Below are 21,705 nucleotides of genomic sequence, written 5' to 3'. Positions count from 1 at the left end.
GTATTATCTGTTTGGGCTTTTTCGAAATACGTATGAGTTCTAACCAACCTGGTAACATGTAGCAGGTTATCAGGAGTTCACAGTCATGCAATCATTTTTTTGTTGCCTGAAAATGTTTATCACGTTAGATGACATTATGATTCGTTAAGTGTTGTATGATTGACATTAGAATGTTATTACTGATTGTTTACTGATAACTTTTAGTGTAACATGTTGGAAAAATTATCAGTTTTAGTTTTACTTTCTCACTGATTTATCAAGTGTTGTCTTTGTTGCTGACTTTTGTTTTGTTTCTTCATATTGAAGTGTTTCCTGTGTTTTTAGCACCTATGGTCAAGGCCTTCTTGGCCAAAACACGGTGAACGGTGTGTCGCCATTAAAGTACTTTTACATCAACTGCTCTGGAGTGGCTGTTTCCTTCGGGAGGAAGACCCAGTTATTACCACTATGGGTATCTCACGCCTCCCCTGTGCACCAACGTCACTACTGACCATAAGGGGTGTATATATATCTTCCAAAAAATGAATTTAGTTTAACATTATTCCCTGTGAGATTCTATTTTAATTCGGTATCTTTGTGATTTGTACTTATTACTGCTCCTGTTTGACAGTGGTTACATTTGGCTTCACTCCCTTTTTCAGGGAATTGGAGATATGTGAATCTATACTTTTGAGTAACTTTGCACTCAAATGCTGAATAGTCAAAAGTAGTAAAGTTACTCAAAAGTGAAAGAGTAAACGTACACATGTAACTTACTCACAAGTGTAAGATGACCTTGTGAATAGCCACAATAGCGCCTAGATTGTACTTGGCACACCAGCGTCCTTCAGTTTGACATGAGTCCAGTTTAAGAGCCACTAGCTCACGAGTAAACCAAGGGTTGCACCTCTGCCAACAAGTCACGTTTTTTAAAAGTGAGTCAGAAGATAAAAACTTAAACCTTAATAATTAAAACAAGGAAATAGGTAGATCTAAGTATCACTGAAGAATCAAAGTGCTAACATTTTAAAGACAATATAACAACAGAGCACAGTCAAGCAGCAGCTCAATAAAGGAACTTTTTTTTCAGAAAGCAAACAAGCAGTGCTTCAGTGTAGGTAGGAGGCAGTGCAAATTTGATTACAGCGCGACCAGTTCAACTAGCATAAAGATCCACATGGGGACCTAAGATGGGGTCTGTTGGATGAACAGTAAGCTCAGAAAAAAAATCCGACTGTCTTGTCAGCAAGCAAAGAGAACAGAGAAACTGGGAAAACAAGGTGCTAATGTAGCTAATTTTATAAAAAAAATGAACCTGAAAATTGGAGCTTATTTCTTAAATCCTCGGAGGCAGGAAATAAAACTAGAAGGATGTAGAGAATATGAGCCATTGTTATGGCATCCAGCGGTTGGTGGTTGGGGGTTATATTACCAGAATTCTTTTGTGATTTTTTCCTGTTCCGAAATTGACAGGGATGCATAAGGCGTCTAGGGTTAATGAATGGCTTCTCTAGCTTTCTATTTGAAGAGCTATTCTCAGCAAGCCTCTACAATTGCCAGTTTGCTCAAATTGTCTCTGTGCAGCACAGTTAAAGACATTTCTTTGAGATCTTACCCTTCACAAATGCGCACAATTATTTTATGCAGTTGTTCGCCGTCAAACATGATGAAGAAAGCATTCATCTTCGTGTCTTCCTTCTGTAAAGTTATAGCAAGAGAAGAATGGAGAAAGTTTAAGAAAACATGTATGGGTAGAAGCCTTCCCTCAACCACCCATTCAGCGGACTCCTCTATGCATCATAGAGTACGATTCCACAAGTTGCATATGAAAATAGGAAACAAAGAATGGTTTCTTACCTGTAATCCTAGTTCTCACTTATGGGACTCTCCATTGAAATCATAAACACTGCGTGTGGGGATCCCGCAGCACTTCTGTATAATACATATTCTTAAGTGTAGATGCTTGCCTTACTTCTGGAAGGTCAGGATTAGCACTTACATTTATTAAAACGTCTTGAAGCTTATAAAAGAGGCTATATTGGCCAATTACATGAATTTACATTTGAAAAAATGGTACATATATAATTTTTTTTTAAAACAGGAAAATGATTGGTATAGGAAAGTGCCCCTTTGTACATGGTTACCCCCCACTTTTTGCCTGGCATCTGAGGCAACCTGACTTGATGTGCCTTGGGTCCCTGACAATCAGGTTCCCAGGGCCAGTGCTCTTTACCAAAACTGTACCTATGTGGCCACAGGTAAGTCCCTTGTTAAAGGTACCATGGGTACCAAGGGCACTGTGACCATGGAATGCCTCTAAGGGCTGCATCACCTATTGTTCCACCTTTAGAGCTCCTGTACCTTCACATCCACACACTGCCATTGCCGGCTGCGTGTTTTGGTGCTGAGAAAAGTGAAGAGCCATCATGGCACACCTCCTTGTGTGCCATGCCTGCAACCCACTGCCTGAGGCCTAGGTAAGTCACCCCTCTAGCAGGGTGCACTAGCCTCCAGGTGAAGTCACAGTGACATGAGCCCTGTGCCCCTACAGTGTCTAAATCCATTTTAGACACCGTAAGTGTAGTGTAGTCATAAAGAGTATATGGTCTGGGAGTTGGTCATTACGAACTCCACAGCGCCATAATGGCTTTACAAAAAACTGGGAAGTTTGGTAGCAAATTTCTCAGAACAGTAAACCCACACTGATGCCAGTGTGGGATTTACTGTAAAATGCACTCAGAGGGCATCTTAGAGATAGCCCCTGAAAATCGACCAGCCCTATTGTGGTTACTGAATGGCTGCCTGCCATTTGCAACCGCCAGACAGGTTTCTGGACCCGGGGGAAGAGAGCCTCCGATCTCTGGGTCCAGAAAAAAGCCCATCTTGGGCAGATGTGATGTGCTTCCTCCCCAGGATAGGATGGGTCCACAAAGGGGAATCTTCAAAGACCTGCCACCCTTATGAACTGTCCTTGCCTTTTTCTTTCCCCCCCACTGGTTCTGGCCCCATGTTTGGACAAGAGAATCGGCTGGAAAACCAAGCTAGGAGGAGAGGTGTGCCAACCTCACCCTCAGGTGCAGAAGGGGAGGTGAAGCACACATATCCGTCCCCTCCATCTAGAAGATGAGGGGACCCAGCCAATCAGGAAGAGGCTCATGCCCCCCACCCACTAGAGTGTGGCATAATAGAGGGTGTATCCACTCCAAGAAAGGGATCCATCGGTCCCGACCTGCACACCCCTTTAAACACTGCTAAATCTAGTATTTAGTGGCAACCCCGAACTTTGCCTTGTCAGAGTCAAGGAAGAAAAAAGAAGAAACGAAGAGCCGTGCTGACCCACGAAGAAGACACCTACTGCTTTGGGCCCCAGCCCTACCGTCCTGTCCCGACTCCAACCTGCCTACAGTGAAGAAACTGGTGTGTCTAGCAGCCCCCCAGATGACCTGCCCTGTACTCACCTTACAGACTCTGTCTCCTGTGAGCAGCGGATATGTTCAACAAAGACTCCAAAACCAGAATTTGGATTCAGGTTTCATAGCTTGCAAGTCTGTCAGTAAGTTGGAGGGCATTTGGACCATCTCCTGTTGGTAGTCTTGTTGATACTGTGAGGGAGCGCCATACTGCTCAAATTCATCATATTCCCCTTCAGAATCTGTGTCCTGGCATTTAATGTGTAGCCGAGAAGGGCTATCAGCATACCCAAAAGGTCCATCCTCCTCTTCCGATTCCTCTTCTTCGAGGAGGAGTGCAGGAGGTAAAGGAGTCACCCACCTGGGGGAAGTCATCTCCGGTGTAATTCGACGTTTTCTGAGCAAAATCTAATTTGCCGACCACGAAGAAAGAATCGTTGACTAAGAAATAAGCGTTGTCGACGCAGCTGTCATCATCATCGACATCCCCGCAGTCGTCGTCGTTGTCGTTGACGTAGTAGGCGTCGTCACACACGTCGTCGACATCCTCGTTGACGTAGTCATCGTCAATACCATCGTCGACGATAAACATACCACCGGCGAAGAACTCGTCGACACAGAGCCCTGTGCCCGTGCCGAGGAAACGACCTTCGACGAGCCCGTCAACTGGGTCATAGATAAATAAGACTGTACCTTTGGTGCTTTCCTCATCGGAGTCGATGACTCTGTCGTCGAAGAGAGATCCTTTTTTGATGATTTTACCTCAGAAGTCATCAATGAAGGCTTTTTAAAGGTCTTGGGAGCCGCAGGAGGAGAAGTTTGATGAATAGAACTGGATTTCCTCTCAAGACTTACTTCTTTTGATAGTCCTTCCCTATCCTTTACACCTTGGTGAGGAGATTCGACAGGACTAAGCCCTTTAGACCTATAAGAGGTCTTTTTCAAGACCTTACCAGGGCGTTTCTCATAAGGTGAAGGAGAAGCTCTACCCTTTTTTACAGAACTTCTGGAGGGAGTCTCAGAAGATGCTTTGTCGCTGTCACTGGACACTGGCTCCTTTCTTGATTTTAGTTTCTGGAGCCAGGTCAAAAGATGCCCCTCACGGTCTCACAGAGTCTTGGTAGAGAATGTGCGGCATATCTTACAGTCTGCAGCCTTATGGTCTAAGTACAGACAGTAAATACAATCTTTGTGCTTGTCCTCAGTATATAACCTCTTCTTAGCAAAAGTAGCACATGCTTTAAAGAGGGCCTTATTCTCCTTATCCGACATCCTGAAGAGTTGTTGAAGAAAATACTGGTAAAAAGGTTGAAAAATTTAAATTGCAGGAAAAACTGAGCAGAGCTCAGTGGAGACTCCCTTGCACAACATGTAGTAGAAAATCTGAGGTTGTGAGCTTCTCTCAAGAGGGTTCTAAGGGGTGAGGCTAATCTGATTGGTTGTTCATTTTTTTTTTGTCTCTTTTACAAAAAGAGGTGGTCGCCGTCGACACCATCATCAGACCAAAATACACCAAAGCACACCAAAGGGTTTTAACTATTATCCAACAGTACAAAGAAAATCGGTATATGAACACCATCATCGTCGTCATTCTCGTCGACGTGGAAGTCGTCATCGTAGGTACAAACGACGTATTAAAAGGTACCTCAGTTTGTGGCGTCGTCGTCGAAGTCGACAAAGTCAATGGAGACGATGAAGCTCTCGTCAACGAGGCCGTCTACGGAGCCGAAGTCGATGCCGGTTGAACTTTGGAAGCTGTCGTCGACGGAACTGATGTCGTCGTCGACCACGAACGGATTTTCCTGTCCGCTTTTCCCTCAGGTGGGATGGTTTTTTGAAAATGTTTTGTTTCTCAGAGAATGGAGATGAAACAGAATGGCTCGTCTTCTTACCAGATGCCACCTCAGAAACCAGTCCTTCCCTCTCCTTTACACCTCGGTTGTTAAAGATTGGAGGGATTTGTTAGCATTTTTGTATTTTGGCAGCCATTTTAGTTAGACATGTGCTCGCCATGTGCTGCTTTCCTCTTCAGAGCCTTGCTCAGAAGGGCCTGGCTAGTATAATGCACCTGGTTCTCTCATACAACTGTCAGGCAATTTTTGCTGGTGTATGGAGAAGTACCTCTCCTCCCACTTTGTTGAGCAAGCAGATCTTGCATGCCCATATTAGGCATTTTGCATGCTTACATGAGCCAGGACTGCCCCTTGATCTTATGCTGACTATGTAACTCTAAGCATATATAAGGCCCCAGTTTTCTGTACTCCTTAGACTGCCTCATTCATTTGCTAAATCTTCTGTGTGACGTAGTCTCCCTCATCTGAGGTGAATACATGCATTCTTTTTATATTTCAGCTTCTGTGCCAATTTCTTCTTTGTTCGTTTGAAAGGACCAAGTATCAGTGAGACCCCTGAGAAGGTTTCTATGTTCTTCAAATGTCGCTCCAACGTGGACCTCATCAGAGAAGTGGCTATCTAAGGGAGTGATCTTGTCAGGAGACAGAAATCTACTGAGGAGGACAGGACAGGACTCTACTAAGGAGGTACTCTGTGCACGGAGATTCTGGGGATTCTCTGTCTCTGCAGCCCAGTATGTTCCTGGTCCTCCTGATTTTGATCCTCCACATGATGTTTACCGCTCCTGATTGAGAACCTTTTTGGCGTGAGTTTTCTCAAAAAACAACCATTAGGTCATTCAGAACTTGGCAGTTAGAATCTGGACAACCAAGGGATTGGTAAGATCGTTTGATGCGGCTTACTGTTGGTTTTGATGCCTGGGATTGATAAGGTAGTTTAGTAGCTGTGGTAATGTCTTCTTTAAGATAGAATTTGATGATGTATGTGGTGACATCATGGGGAGTTCAGATCAGCTTTTAAACTGCCTTAGGCTTCAGTAAATGCATACATTTAGGTATAACACAAATAGCTGACTTCTATATTGTTAGACAAGTCAACTGCACATTGCTTATAATTGAAAATATGTATAAAAATCAGCAGAAGTTATTCTTTTAACTCTAAACTGACAAACAGGGGGATGGGGCTGTATTCCAGCTTTCTGTCTTAAGGGTGACTTTGAATTAGGGAAGAACATGGGAACCTTTGCATACAGAATAGGACAGCTGGGAAGAGTTAAATGTCAGTTCTATATTTAGAAGCCTGGCAGGGCTCCCAGAGCAAAGTCTGCTTTGACATTTTGACATCTGAAACTTTTTGAAAGACAAGATGGCAGTGCAGGGAAAGAAGGAGGAGATGTGCTTATTTTTTGTTGGCAAAAGCAAGTTTTTATGCACTGATATGAATATCCCACAATACAATTGTATATGTGAGCTTGGCCATATATACAGCACTAATGCTTTTAGTTTGGCGCTTACTAGGGCTGAGGCAATGAAATTTAGTTTGACTTCATGTGCCCTCATGTTACACTTGTGCATTTGCTAAAAGGATTGGGGTTTGGGTATTCATGTTTTTTTTAGCCCTCTCAAATGTACTATGTACCTCCTATAAATTTGTTTATGCCCAGTTGCTACGAATAGGGGTTGATAGTGTTGACAGAAGTGAAACCTGTTTCAGGTTTCCTACTGTCGAAATGGGGGAAGGAGGCTATCTCCTCTACAAATTAAGGTTAGGTAAAATGTATGTTGCTCTCTCTTTTTCTCAATTATGACAGGATCAGTAATCTAGATTGTTGTTCCCTTATTTGATCTTTAAGGGGAACTAGATGTGGGTAGTTTTTGTCACGCCTGCCAGCTTGCCGGCCAGGGCGCGTTACACCACAAAGATGGCCTCCCGGTACCGCGCATGTGCAAGGGAGGGCACGCAGAGTCTAAAGCCTGACTTCCTCATTGTTCAGTGCTTCACGCTCTAGTGTCTCATGGCTATTGCGGTGCGTCACTTCCGTTGCCTTCCTTCGGTGTGCACATTCACTTTCTGGCGTCCTGAATCGCGCGTCAAGATTTATTATCCTGTTGTGTCAGTAGACACTTGCTAAATCCTTTGGGGTCATTTGACTCTATAAATTCTGGAGCGGTTCATTTACCCCCTAATTCGCCTCCGTCTTTTGCTACTTTGACGATACCGATTTTCCTTGTCTTTCGGACACCCATATCGCCTCCGGCTGTAGCTATTTAGTCGGACCCGATATTTCCTGGGCATTTGCATTCCCCATAGCCGGCTTTCCTTGCTCCTTCTCTCTGGAGCCTCAGTCTGCGTCTCCCGGTTCCGCCCATCGGCCGGACTTGTGTTCCGTCGGTTGGCGGGACTAGGGTGGAGCAAGTGTGGGATACCCCCTAGGAGTTGGTGTTGAGGTGGTCCGTTTGGTGATTTCTTTTTTCCCCTTTTGTTCCTTTTGCTTTTGACTCCCTGGTTTTCACAGAAGCTGGCATTCGTCACAGTGTGTGAAGAAAGAAGAACGGGTAAAGCGCTTTTGCACTCCTATTATATTTACATCAATAATTGTGATGCCTGACTGCTTATGCTAGAGTTATTGTGTTTCAGATATAACAGACTCAAAGAACCCGTTAGTAAGACAAGTGCACTTCCTCAGTTTAACCATAGTGCTACAGGGTAAGATAGACAAAGCTAATTGTCTTTTGCATAACTTAATGAAAACCTGGAGAGATTATTTACTTTTCCTTTGATAGGCAGGTCGCAGTTCCTTTGCTTGTGACGTGGTCCAAAGATACGACTGAATTCTAATTGGTCAGTGTACACAAGAAACATCTTGCTGTCATCTAGGTGAATACACTTAGAGTAACAAGTTATTGTTAATTGATTTGTGTTATTGTGTATTAACCCACAAACATTTCTTCTAGCACCTGCTTCCTCCTTGAGGGATACCAGTCCGTGGAGTCTTATATATCCCCTTCCTTCCCTTGTTTTGTTCCCTCCTTTCCCTCCATACCACTGTTGTGTTCTACAGTTTGATAGCCACAACAGGTGCAGGGGGCAAGGGTTGGGCCTGTCGTCGGTTCCTGGCACTCCTGCGGAAATTACTCTTGGATCCTTACAGTTTTTGTTCTAAAAGTCTTAAGGTGATAACACGATTATTGTATGTTATTCTCATGCTACATAGTTTTGTAGGGGCATTGCTAGTTTTGTATTAGTTAGTCTGTGTAAATAAAATGACAGTCCGTATTAGAGCTGATGTTGCATAGTTTGGATCATGAAAAGTAGAACGCAGGGAAGATGCCCATGTGATCCTTAGCAAAAATGTTTTGAAGGAAATGTTGTTTTATAGATAAGAATCCCTGTTAAATTAGCAGTTTTAGATTGTCCTGTTGTTCCTATTACATCAGAGCATTGTCCTAAGCATACAATGTAGGTGCTTTTATTAAGAAGAATTTTAGAAGTGTTGGCAGTCCTATACAAGTAATGTAAAATCTATAAGTAAAAGTGTATAACATTTCATTTTTTTATGTGAGAGTTTTCAGATTACTACACAGGAATACACCAATGTAAGGATTTAGGGTATGTCTGTGTTGTTTTTCTCTTTTCCTCATAGTTTAATAAATGAACACAGACTTCCTTGGCTGCTTGGGATTGGGTGATGTATTACTCTTGTCAGTTCACCAAAGAGTTCCTTTTATACTTGCCAATAGGTCTACGCTGTTTTTTTTTTTTTTTACTCTCTCATAGATAGATGAAAGTGGTTCTTGGGTTCCTTGCTAATATATGGGGCGTCCCAAGACTAGGAAGTATTCTGAGACTATCCTCTCTGTTGATAGACTGTTTCTGTACCTTGTATAAAGACCTTTTGTTCTGTCCACCAATAGATATTTGCTGCCTTACAACCATTGCCAGAGGGGACCGGACATCAGATTCAGCCTGGGAAGTCAGCGTCAGCACCAGTCCAGCTTTAAGCCAAAGTGAAGATAACCAGCACAGGCGTTGCTGGCAACTAGGACCTCAGTGAAGGCGGAAGCCCTGAGATGAATTGTGTACCTCTGCCACTGTCTTGGGCGAAAGACGGGGTCACAAACAAGTTTTTGAGGCCCAGCTGAGAGCCACAGACCGACCAGAATGGCGAGGAGGCTTTGCTTGAGGTGACCCCTTTTGAAACAAGGGTTCCTTCAGAGATCCTAGTATCAGGCCTCTGAATCCAGGTCCCAAAGTGAATGCAAGTTTGCTCCTTTGTTTGTTGGTCAAGAGATACCTGAGCACACTGGATGCAATGGGCCCGATTCACAGAACTAACTTAAGACAAAATCCTAAACTTACTACTTTTGGTATTCATAGAAGTTAGGATTTTGTCTTAAGTTTGTCTTAAGACAGACTTAAGACAGACTTAAGACAAAATACTAACTTAAGTCTGTCTTAAGTCTGTCTTAAGACAAACTTAAGACAAAATCCTAACTTCTGTGAATACCAAAAGTAGTAAGTTTAGGATTTTGTCTTAAGTTAGTTTTGTGAATCGGGCCCTATGTGTGGCTCCAGCGAATGAGCAGGGCGCCAGCAGAGCAATACAGGAGTTAGGGAAGGACTTGAGTTTAGGGTACAGGTGCTGTGTCTCTGGTGCCTGTTAGATTGAAGTGAAGAAAACTGGTGCCCTGCATGAGACACTGGACAGGATCGTTGAGAGCATTTGCCTTGGTGGCTGACTGCCCTATCCTGAAAGAAGAGACTTTTTCCTTGAAACTGGGCTGTGATTCCTGATTTACGAGTTGTGCAGCTCCACCGTGGAAACAAGAGCCTGCCTGTGAGGCTCAAACGGGACACAGGGAGAAGACTCCCCTCTGGTTGGTTGTACAGCGGCTTCAATTTCCCCGAAGACGTCTTCTTTTTCTTGTCAATAATGTACCCCTTTGGATGTCCCGTTTTTGAGGAGGAGCAGCCCTTTGCAGCTCTTCATCCTAATTCCTATGGCCCTGTGTGGTCCTCCTGGTACCAAATATAATTGATGTTCTAGCCCTCATAAAGGTAACAATGGAACAGTTTACTAAAAATGTGTTTATTAGATATGTGCTGTTGGCAATTCTGAAATTAAAATGGATGGTCACTGAAATGCATAGTAGCCCTGAAACTGTTTTTACTAGACTGTTTTAGGATTTCCTTAGGACTAGGACAACTGATAATTCTGTTTGTAATAGTGGTCATTACTCTCTCCTGCAATCCGAATGTTAATTATGACCCGATGCTTTGTTCCCTTTGTATTCCTGCTTATACCTTATATATACTCGCTTAATGAAATGTTTAGAATGGAAAATGCCCACCTAGCAATGAATTAGGATATTGATAAAACTATGAAAATTAATGTGCAAATATTTTCTGTGTTCCTACTGGATCATAGGAATGTCTTTAGCTCATGCTAAAAGGACTATCTGTTACAGATTGGAGGGATTTGTTAGCATGAGCTGAAAGCCATTTTGTATTTTGGCAGCCATTTTAGTTAGCCATGTGCTGTTTCCCTCTTCAGAACCTTGCACATGCTTAGAAGCGCCTAGCTAGTAGAATGCACCTGCTTCTCTCACACAACTGTCAGGCTATTTTTGCTGCTGTATGGAGAAGTAACTCTCTCCCACTTTGTTGAGCAAGCTGCTCTTGCATGCCCATATTAGGCATTTTGCATGCTTACATGAGCCAGCACTGCCCCTGGGTCTTATGCTGACTATGTAACCTTAAGCATATATAAGGCCCCAGTTTTCTGTACTCCTTAGACTGCTTCATTCATTTGCTAAGGCTTCTGTGTGACGTAGTCTCTCTCATCTGAGGTGAATAAATGCATTCTTTTTATATTTCAGCTTCTGTGCCAATTTCTTCTTTGTTGGTTTAAAAGGACCAAGTATCAGTGAGACCCCTGAGAAGGTTTCTATGTTCTTCACGGTCAGGAGATTTGATGGGACTACTCCTGTCAGACCTATCAGAGGTCTTTTGTAAGGCTTTGGCAGGGGAGTCTGCAGAAGTTGAAGGTGAAGACCTACCCCTTTTCTGTGATCTCCTCGAAGATGTCGCAGAGAAGGCATCAGCACTGTCACTTGAAATGGGGTCTTTCTGTGACTTCAATTTTTGCAGTCAGGTGAGTAGACTTCCCTTCACGGTCCCTCAAGGTTTTTATAGAGAAGGTTCTGCAAATCTTGCAGTCAGTAGCCTTGTGGTCCGGGTAAAAACAATAAATACAGTCTTTATGTGGGTCCTCCATTGTCTATGATTGAAAGCCTCTTTTTAGAGAGGGTGGCACAAGCTTTAAAAAAAACCTCTTTTCCTTATTAGACATAATGAAGATTTTGAAGTTGAGACAACGAAGTAGTTGAAGAAATAAAGAAAACTGAGCAGAGCTCAGTGGAGACTACCTTGCACAACGTGCGGTAGAAAATCTGAGGTTCTGAGCTTCTCTCAGGTGGGTTCTAACGGGTGAGGCTAATCTGATTGGTTGTTCTTTTTTTTGGTCTCTTTTTACAAAAAGAGGTGGATAGGTTGCAAAACAGGAATGGGCCTAGGCCTAGATTCTGTTTTAGTAATGGTTTCTATTGCTATTTTATGTATACCGGGGACTCCCATTCCGACGACGGGGACTGATACAACCCTGGGAATCTATGAAAGTTCCAATACTGGAGTAAGGAGCAGATGCGTCTTCTCTTCTTTATTGCACATCGACGTTGAAGTGTACATCTATGTCGATCTTCGGCAGTGCCTTGACGTCAACCTGAATTTTGACAGTAACTATCTTGATGGCCTCGTAGTCGATGGACTTCTCGACATCGAGCAAGGCCTGCGGGTCGTCAGAAAATTTTTCCACGTTCATACTCCGTGCCACGATCCTGATCTGTGGCGTTTACTCAATGTCGAACCATGGACAGAGGTAGAAAAGGTCGGCTCCGTACCTTGCATTGACGGCGATGCTCTCAACATCGACCGGGATTGATGAAGTTTTTGTGCCATTTACATCATGACATGCCTTCCAAAGACAGATAACACCACCACTACAAATGCCAATACTGTTTTCCACTTACTACCCTACTTACTTGTTCAGTCGCATCCATGAATTAATGTCAACCAAGAAAACTTAATTTAATTTCTTTCATTTATTTTTTCAATTGATATTTGTTTTTTTTGTATACAGTTTTTTTAAATGTTTAATTCACACAAATTTCATATCTCCAGCACACACCCACAATTTACAAATTTGTACAACATATAAAACAATGATATTTAGACATTACCTAGAAACAATACAAAACAAAAATAATTACACCAATAAACATGGAAATATTAAACCTAGAAATATTATACATGAAAAAATTACATACACAGAAAAATTATTGTGTTCTTTCTGATATGACTATACAATGTTAGAGTCAACAGTGCCTATTTTTCTTATATCATTAGCTTCATGAAGTAATACAGACATGGGGAATTTTTCTTTTCTTATATCCCTCTATGTATACTAATTATCTCATTAGCTTCATGTAGTATTTCAGACATGGGGAATTTTTCTTTGGTAGCTAGCTCTTGTTGAACACAACTACGTGGTTGACGCGTTTCAAACCTGGGTGCTATTAGACCCGGTTCTCATCAGGACCAATAGCTGTGAAATTATAATGACACTATGTTACAATTTTATACACTGACCAACATCAGTCCTAAACACCGCACCACCAAGTAATCCTCAGTTACCTCTGTTATGAATATAAGAGATCAGCCGATATTCTTTCCAATATTTTTATCTCTCCACAACTGATTTCCACCAGCGATACTTCAAACATGAGGGGAAGAAAGAAGAAAGAGAGTGAAGAGTAAAAAATCCGTCCAAGTAGTCATTCTATAGGCCTCTTATTCTAAGTGTGTAATTATGCACTTACTCATGTGGTTATATGGGGGGGCGAACCGGCCGCCATCCTCGCCGTAATAACAGCTCCTGTGGGACTGAAAAAACAGCAGGAGAATATAATCTACTCTCTGCAACAAAACTGACTTGGATCAACAAAAGCCAAAACATGTGCATCACGTACCTTGTGTGTTATAATGTCACCACACGTTTTGATTTATGACCTGCAAGAAGAATGTAGACTATTGAGTATATGTGCAATTGCTGTCAATGCCTTCTACACTAACATGCTTGTCATAGTGAAATCCGATGTGGTTCAAAATGTCTAAAAAACGCCCATCCCTGTTTTCCGATACTCAACGTTGCGAACGATTGTACCTATGTGTTTTGCCAAAATCTAACATAGTCTACAATTTACCCATGACTTATTGGCCCGTACTTTCCATATGTGCTTTTGATACGCAACAACGTTTCTAACTTTAAAGACTTCTCTTAGAAACGCAAGCAGCAATTTGGATACTCACTTCTTTTTCTCTTTGTTGAACGCTATGGATGGCCGGCCGCTCTCCTTACAATTCGAGATGCAACTAGCAGCGCATCTGAGACATTTTTCAATTGACTTCCTGTTTGTCACGTGGCCAACGGGTTAATGGGAATTGTAGTAAATCCGCTATTAACGATAAACTTTGAGCGAACGTCTAAAGGGCTTAAGTTACAAGGCTGTGTATGAGTGATAATATGCACTATTTACTGTACTGGGCATAGAATAGAAGGTTAAAAAACGATGATTTGTATCAGGTAAAATTCCAAGGGGATCGAACTTCTTTGTCGCCCCGTTGTCCCAGGATTGATGGGAAACGTAGTCATTTAACCGTTTTCCATGAGCTGCAGTTGTCGGAAGCCTTATGAAGGGCTTGGGCTACAAGGTTGTGTGTGAGTGACACTGTGCACTGATTACTGTACTGGGCATTGAAAACAGGGTTAGAAAAAAAGGTTAAAAAAAGGGGGTATATTATTGTATCAGGTAAATTTCGAAGGGAATCGAACTTCTTTATTATCACATGGTCCCAGGGTTGATGGGAAACATAGTTATCTATCCATTTTACTTAAACTGCAGTTGTTTCCACTCCTGCAAGCATGTGTTAAGCCTTCCTTGATGTACAATGCTGTGTATGAATTCTGACATGTGAAAAATAAAATTAAAATTCAGCCTGATGAAATAGTTGCAAGAGTTTAGAAAAATCACATTGATGATTTCATGCAAGAGGTTATTTGGGAATCACTCCTCAAAGATTATATATTTTGGATAGTTCATTTAAACCATTGACTGCTGTATCGAATTTCACAATCAATAATGCCTCTCTCTGTGTAAGTCGTCTTTCCAAATCTCCTCCTCGTGGATCAGATTCCAATTTGGAAATCACTGTCCAGCGCAGATCCTGTTCTACATGGTTATGAACGATCCAATGGTTAACTAACGGTGCAGACAGTACTTGTTTTCGAATCCTCGATTTGTGCTGAGATATTCTTTGCCGTATTTCTTGATTCGTCTTCCCAATATAACGTTTTTGACATGGGCACAGGATCCCATATGCCACATTCTTGGATTTGCAATTAGTGAAGGTGTCATGTTTCCAATTTACGTTTTTATGTGAAAAAAAAGACCCTTCCATCGTCTGGTTGCAACATATACATGTTCCACATTTATGGTGACCCTTAATTGGGGGTAAACCCAATTGTTCCAGTAATGTTTGTCTTGATCCAGTTCTTGGTAGGGATGCTCGCACGACCTGGTTGCCAATGCTGTTCTCCTTCTTCAGTGCCAATAATGGATGTTGATTCAATGTTTTGTCCAAATGTTGGACCAGATGCCAATTTTGGCAGATGAGTTTCTTCAAGAAGTTGGTACTGGGGCAGAATGTCGTGACACATACCAAACGGTCCATTTTAGTTTTCTCTTTTCTTTCCAATAGTGCGTCCCTTGGCGTTCACCATGTCCGCTTCATTGCATGTTTCAGTAATTTTCTCGGATAATTCCGATCTTTTAATCTTTCAACTAGCTGATTAGCATGAAAGTAATATTCATCTTTGAATGTACAATTACGTTTTATCTGTAAAAATTGGCCATAAGGGAGATCATCCCTTAGGCTCCTTGGGTGGTGGCTGTTGTAATGTAGGGATTTATTCCAGTCCGTTTCTTTTCTGTATAGGGTTGTCACCAAACCCCCTTCTGAAGCATAAACTTCCAAATCCAGGAAATTCATCCTTCTTGGTGCATGATTAATGCTAAATTTAATGTCAGCAGATCTATTGTTTAACCACTCAAAAAACTAAAGTAAATGTTCCTAATTTCCGGTGCATATCATGAATATGTCATCCATATATCGGACCCAATCCGATATACTATGGGTAAATGGGTTGTTGTTGTAAACAAACTTCTCTTCAAATTTTGCCATGTACAGAATAACCAGGCCTGGGGCAAAAGGGCATCCCATTGCACATCCTTTGATCTTAAAATAAAACTCATTCTCAAAGTTAAAATAATTTTCTCGCAATGAAAAACTTGCCAATGTCATGATAAAGTCAGTTGGTTGTGGTCTTGTTCCCAAAAATGATTGTACTCTTTCTAACCCCTCGTCTTGTGGGATCTGTGTATAAAGGGATACTATATCCAGTGTCACCAAGATTTGTTTCCCAGGTGTAAATTTGACCTTATCGATTTTGTTGATGAAATCGGTGGTGTCCTGAATATAGGACGGTACCAGTTCCATAAATGGTTTTAAGAAAAAATCCACATATTTTGAGATTGGCTCTAAGATCGATTCGCACCCTGAGACTATAGGTCTCCCGGGTGGATGGGTTGCATTTTTGTGGACTTTGGGAAGAATATAAAGAAGAGGAATTCTTAGATTTTTTTATTCAGAAAATTGAATTCCTTCTGGCCCACGATTGCTCTTCTCCATGTTTTAAAATTGAAATAAGCTCATTCTGGATCTCTATTGTAGGATCTTTTTCAATTTTTATGTAGCACTCTTTAACGTCCAGTTGTCTTTTGACTTCCATGATGTAATCTTGAGTGCTCCAAACCACTATGGAGCCGCCTTTGTCGGCTTGCTTTATTACAATCGAAGTATCGTTCTTTAGACTTGTAAAAGCATCTTTCTCTGATTTTGTAATTTTGTATTTGTATTTAACAAAATTTATTTTTCTCTCTTGGTTGCTAATCGCAGATAAAACCGTTTTTTCAAAGGTAAGAACCTCTTTCTGTATTTTAGTTGTTGTCGGACAAAACGTTGACTTATTTCTTAGTCCAGTAACTTCCATAGGTATTAGAGTTGAATTTTCCAGAAAAAAAGTCCTGAGTCGCAATTTTCTACAAAATTCAATCCCTTCAGATTTCATTTTAACAAAGTCTATGTTTTTAGCTGGTACGTACGACAATCCTTTGTTAGGTAAACCTTCTTCAGCTGAAGTTAGTTGGCGATTGGAAATGTTAAAGATTGATGATGAAGTTACGTTTGTAATATTGACGCCAGGTTCTCATCTCCCATGGCTGATTGGTGTACCTGCTTCTGCCGCGGGGGCTCGTTTGGCCTCTTCCTAAAAAAGGAACCCCTCTATTGGGAAAAGAAGAATTTGGTTGTGGTTGATTATTTCCCCTCATGTTCGGATTGAAAGAGTTGAATCTACCTTCATTATTTTCTGATTCTCCTGATGATGACGAGGTGTCCGAAAAAGAGATAAACTTGTCTCTTGACCTGCCTTGGTATTCAGAGAGAAATCTCAGTGATTCTTGTCTTGCATAACAATCCACCTGCAAATAAGGGTATTTAGTGTCCAGAGAGAAATTCTTTTTATCTTTCTCAAATTTGATTTCTTTTTGGTTAATTGTGTAGTCCTTAAATTCTGCTATTTCTTTTTCAACTTTCGTCAATAAAGTTTTTGCATCCAATATTGCTTGGTTGTCTTTTATTTCTTGTTCTAATTTCGCGATTTCAATCAGTTCTTGTTTCGAAATCCGTTGCGCTGTCTCAATAGTTAGAACCATAAGATCTCGGCTGCCCTTAGTCTCAATGCAGCTGTATCCTTTCTTGTACAATGGATCTTCCGTGAATATTACTGGAATATTTCGTATCTGGAAACCACCAGGAATAGTACCTGATTTAAGATGTTGCAACAAAAATTGGTCGTGAAGTTCTGTCCTAATTTGTTTTTTCTTTAATCTCATAAGTTTGTCTGTTTCCAAAGACAGATGGCAGAGTGCTGGCAGAGGTCTGACCCTCTCCTAGCTCTGAAGTCTGACCTTCAGACTGCCTCTGTTGTCTTCTTCGCTCTTCAGTGCCATGAAGGCAAATCTTCTTGCAGTGATGGTAAGACTCAGGAACATGATCTTCCGGGAGTAAGAGGATACACAACCCAATAGGATTTGTCTTGGCCATTTTTCTCCCAAAGGCTGGGCGTTTATCAAAAAGTGATAGCATTGTTGGTCAAAATACCTCTAATTTCTGGCAGAAAAAGCCAGGGAGAGAGCAAAGATGTTGAATGAAAAGGTTATTGTTAAAATTCAGTTGATAATTTTGAAGAGAAAAGCCAAAATGTGGCCATGCTCAATGCTCCAGGGTCCTGTCAGCAGGAGCCCGAAAAATCAACTGAAGCACTGGCCACCTGCTTTGCATGATGGGATACTGGTGATCTCTGGGTTCTTAAAGGTGCAGCCTCTAATTTTGACTCATATAATGACAACCTATAGGGCAACTTTGCAGTAGGAAAGTTGAATCTGCTTCTTATGGTTACCGCACATTTTGCTGGATATAATGCTGTTTTTGACTAGTCTGACTGGGATCCTGCTAATCAGGACCCCAGTCTATCTGTTTTGTCCCTAAGCTGTTATGGTATGTACTTAAGTACAATCCAGATTGGATACTGGTGTACCCTTGTCAGTGTCTAGTATATGGTACACATGTACCCAGGGCATTGGTACCCCAGAGTCCTCCTATGGGCTGGAGCATGTATTATCCCACCCATGAGAGGCCATGCAAAATGGAATTACAGGCCTGCTATTGCAGCCTGTGTAAGTTGGTGCATGCACCACTTAACATATAGGTTTACTATATCAAAGGATCACTGCACTCAAAACCTATAAGTCACTCCTATAGCAGGCCTTTACAATCGTGTGGGTAGGGTCCTTTTGTTCTAATTGAGAGGGTGTCCCTGCATAAGCAGAACACCCCTGCAGCCTACGGAGTACATTCTCCAGGGTGGTCAGTGATGCAGCTATATACTAATATTTAGGGTTATTACGCGACAGTGTGATGACCAGCTCTAAAACGGCTGAAACAAACCCTATTGTGTTTGGTGTCAAACATGTTGGAATCATACCCCCACACCAGAAACTAGTGTGGAAGGTATGATTCCACCCCTCAGAAACATCATTTGTAGAGCCCCTGGTGTTCCCAGTACCAGCCTTCTAGCTCCAGACAGCACAAAATGGTTGCTGCTGACCAGAGACACATTTCTGCCCTCCTGCTGCTGAGCCAAGCTCAAGCAGGGGAAGGCATAACAATAGGCAGCCTGTCACAGGGAGGTGTGACCACCTCCCAGACAGGATTTAGTGTATTAGGGCTGAGTGGGTGTGTTTGCCAGCGACTGAAAGTCTGCATGAGATGCACATTTGGTGTCCCTGTGCATAGTCCAGTTCAAACCAGTCCCAGGAACCGTTGTCTCCCGCTCTGGTGCGAAACTGGACAAAGTACATAGGACTAACCTCCCTCCTGTCCAGACCCTCCCCTGAATCTTTCCAACCCTCCCCTGTGTGTACGTAATGGGTTACCTGGCTGTAGGACCTTAGATTCATTGTGGACAAGATTTAGAATTGAAACCACTTCGCTGGACTTTGTTTGGGCCTGGCTTTGTCTCCCTCTCAGTATGCTGCTTCGTATATGCCTGTGCAACATACAGGATGCATGTAAGACCTGTTGAGCATCCATCGACACCTGAAGATAATCTCCATTGGAGTGAAGGAGTCACTCCCTGTTCTCGCAGGCACCGCAACACTGATGACTGGCCTGCTGATTCCGGGCTCCTAAGGACTTCAAAAGGCTGAGCAACACAGGAGGTGGGTTTCTATGTCCCCCAAGGTCCAAGCTGCCATCTTATCAAGTTTTAGGTCTGAATCCCTTGTGGGGTCTGCAATACCTGAACCCCTGTGTATCCCGTACTTCTGCAAGTGCATGTGCCTGCTGGCAATCCTGCGACAAGTGCATTGGGCTCTAAGGAGCCCCGACCTCTGGCATCTCTTCCTACAAAGATCTTCAACTCTGACTCCCCTGTGTGTGGTGAGTCTCCTGGACCTTGCTGGTCCGAACCGAACACTTCCTTGACTTCCTGTGATGGGTTGCTTTTGCTAAGACTTGATGGTGCTCCCGCCGGACATCGACCCCTCAGCTCTTGACATCCTTCATGGGACAGCTCGCATCCGGCTTTTTTTTTTATAGAAACTTTTTATTAAAGTTTAAGGACCAGATAGCGGTCAACAAAGTCATACATGAGGGTCACATAGACGCACCAGAGATTGTACAGGGTTTACAGCATTACATCAGTGTCGTGGCAGAGAGACAGTAAAGCGATTAACCATTTACAAATCTACCTCAAGTACCGTCTGTCTAGGCTGCGGGGGCTCACTGTAGTCATTCCATTTAGACCATACCGCCCCCCCCATTTTTGAGGGCACCCCCGTGCCGTGTACACCATTTTTTTTCTTGGAGCATGCACCAGTCCATGTCTCTTTTCCACTTGGTGAGTCTTGGAGGCGGAACTGCTCTGCAATGTTGCGCTTTACCACTGCCTGTCCAAGCGTTACCCAAAGCCTCCCCCTCGCTGGTAGGTCTGTTGGCTCCCAAATGTTCAATATGCATCTTTTCACCTCAAGGCGTAACTCTACCCCCCACACGTCCTGCATGCATCGTATCACTCTACTCCAATAGTCCTGCAATATCGGACATTCCCACACCATGTGAAAGAAGGAACCAACCATCCCGCACCCCCTCTTACAACAATCCTCCTCGCTCCTACCCATCCTCTTCAGCCTGGTGCAGGAAATATATACTTGGAGTAATATTTTGAGTTGGATGAGCCTTAATCTGGACGATATAGCCACCTCCTTAGGGGCGGCCAGCGCACTCCTCCACACCTCCTCATCGATCTCCAACCCATCCGCCTCCCACTTCCCTTTGAGGCCCAGGAGTAAGTCAGGGAGGTTATTGATCAGTTTTTTATATGTGAGGGAGATTGCGTGTTCTTGCATGAGACCATCTAGCAGCCTATCCTCCAGGGGGGAGGCGTGTGGGGGCATTGTACCATGTGGAATGTTCTTTTGGAGGGAGTGTCTGACCTGCAAGTATCTGAAATACTCCGTTTTTGCGACGTCAAACGTGTCTTTTAAAGATGCGAAGGATTTGACCCCGCCAGCGTCCCAGAGATCTTTGACCTGTGAGATACCGATAAGGTCCCAGTTTCGGAACCCCTTGGTGCGACCCAGGAGGCCCAGAGTGGGGTGGCCATAGTGAGGGTATTAAGCCACCCCTTTTTACGTTGGACAATGTGCCAAAATTGTACCGAGAGCTGAGTCGGCCCGGTGAGTTTGTATCTGGCAGGCCTTGAATAAAGTGCCGCTTCAAAGTTCCCACCTGGGAGGAGCCACCTATCCATTCCGTACCCAGGATCATTGCCGTCACAGTATGTGGCTTGATTAATAGCCGAGAGGTGTGCGGCCCAGTAATACCTACGGATGTCGGGGAGAGCAATCCCCCCATCATTTTTGCAAGGCTATCCTGGGAGTGTCGGACCATAGGAGGTCTCTCTGCGCCGCCTCCACAGCTGCGAAGTACGACGGCGGTACAAGATCGGGGTAATTTTGCAGGGCATAGAGAAATCTTGGCAGCACCATCATTTTAAAAAGTGCAGCCAGGCCCAGCAGGGACACTGGGAGCTTTTGCCAAGTAGCGGAGTCACGTTTGAGCAGCCGAAGGTGCGGAAGGAGGTTCCTTTCGTACATGGCGGTCTTGTCTTTGCACTTGGATAGCTTTCTAAGGTTATCTGAGACCTCCTAAATCACCAAATAAGGGTTGTCTGGATGGGTGGAAGTTCCCTACTTACATTAGAGGACAGCATATACCAGGCCAGCCTCTCACATCTGTCCTTCATCTTTATGCTTTATCAAAAAAGGGCTTGTGAAAGAGATTCATGCTGTTATATTGAAACATCATGAAATTATACACATATCTAATTCTCCTGGCCCCTTTTTTAAGTACAAGATGAAGAATCAGGCCATTGTTGCCTAGTCCTATAGGCTGCATAATATATTTCTTTCATAAGTGACTCTGCAGGCCTTCCTAAAGAATGGCAAGCATCTACACTTAAGAAGATATATTGTGGGGGGGTGGAGCTTGCCACGCTGCTAGATGGCGGCATACTAGAAGAGCTCCTCGCAGTAAGCCCGAAATAATGCTCAAAAATCCTGCAAATTGAAACAAAAAACTCTGACATCAGAACGGGGACTAC

General features: G+C 43.0%; 1 protein-coding gene across 14 annotated transcripts in view; it reads right to left on the bottom strand.

Annotated features, from left to right (window-relative positions):
* LOC144804990 (V-type proton ATPase 116 kDa subunit a 4-like) overlaps window positions 1-21,705 on the bottom strand; it is a 6,844,636-nt gene that overhangs the window by 5,789,431 nt on the left and 1,033,500 nt on the right. For all 14 annotated transcript variants that reach the window (XM_078671938.1, XM_078672103.1, XM_078672267.1 and 11 more), the window contains one exon: window positions 1,595-1,677. In XM_078671938.1, coding sequence (XP_078528064.1) covers window positions 1,595-1,677 — 83 coding nt within the window. The remainder of the gene's footprint in view (window positions 1-1,594; window positions 1,678-21,705) is intronic.

Source organism: Lissotriton helveticus, chromosome 1_1 (assembly GCF_964261635.1).
Source record: "Lissotriton helveticus chromosome 1_1, aLisHel1.1, whole genome shotgun sequence".
Taxonomy (NCBI): domain Eukaryota; kingdom Metazoa; phylum Chordata; class Amphibia; order Caudata; family Salamandridae; genus Lissotriton; species Lissotriton helveticus.
The sequence above is the reverse complement of the archived record's forward strand: the minus strand, read 5'-3'. Positions and strand labels throughout refer to the sequence as shown.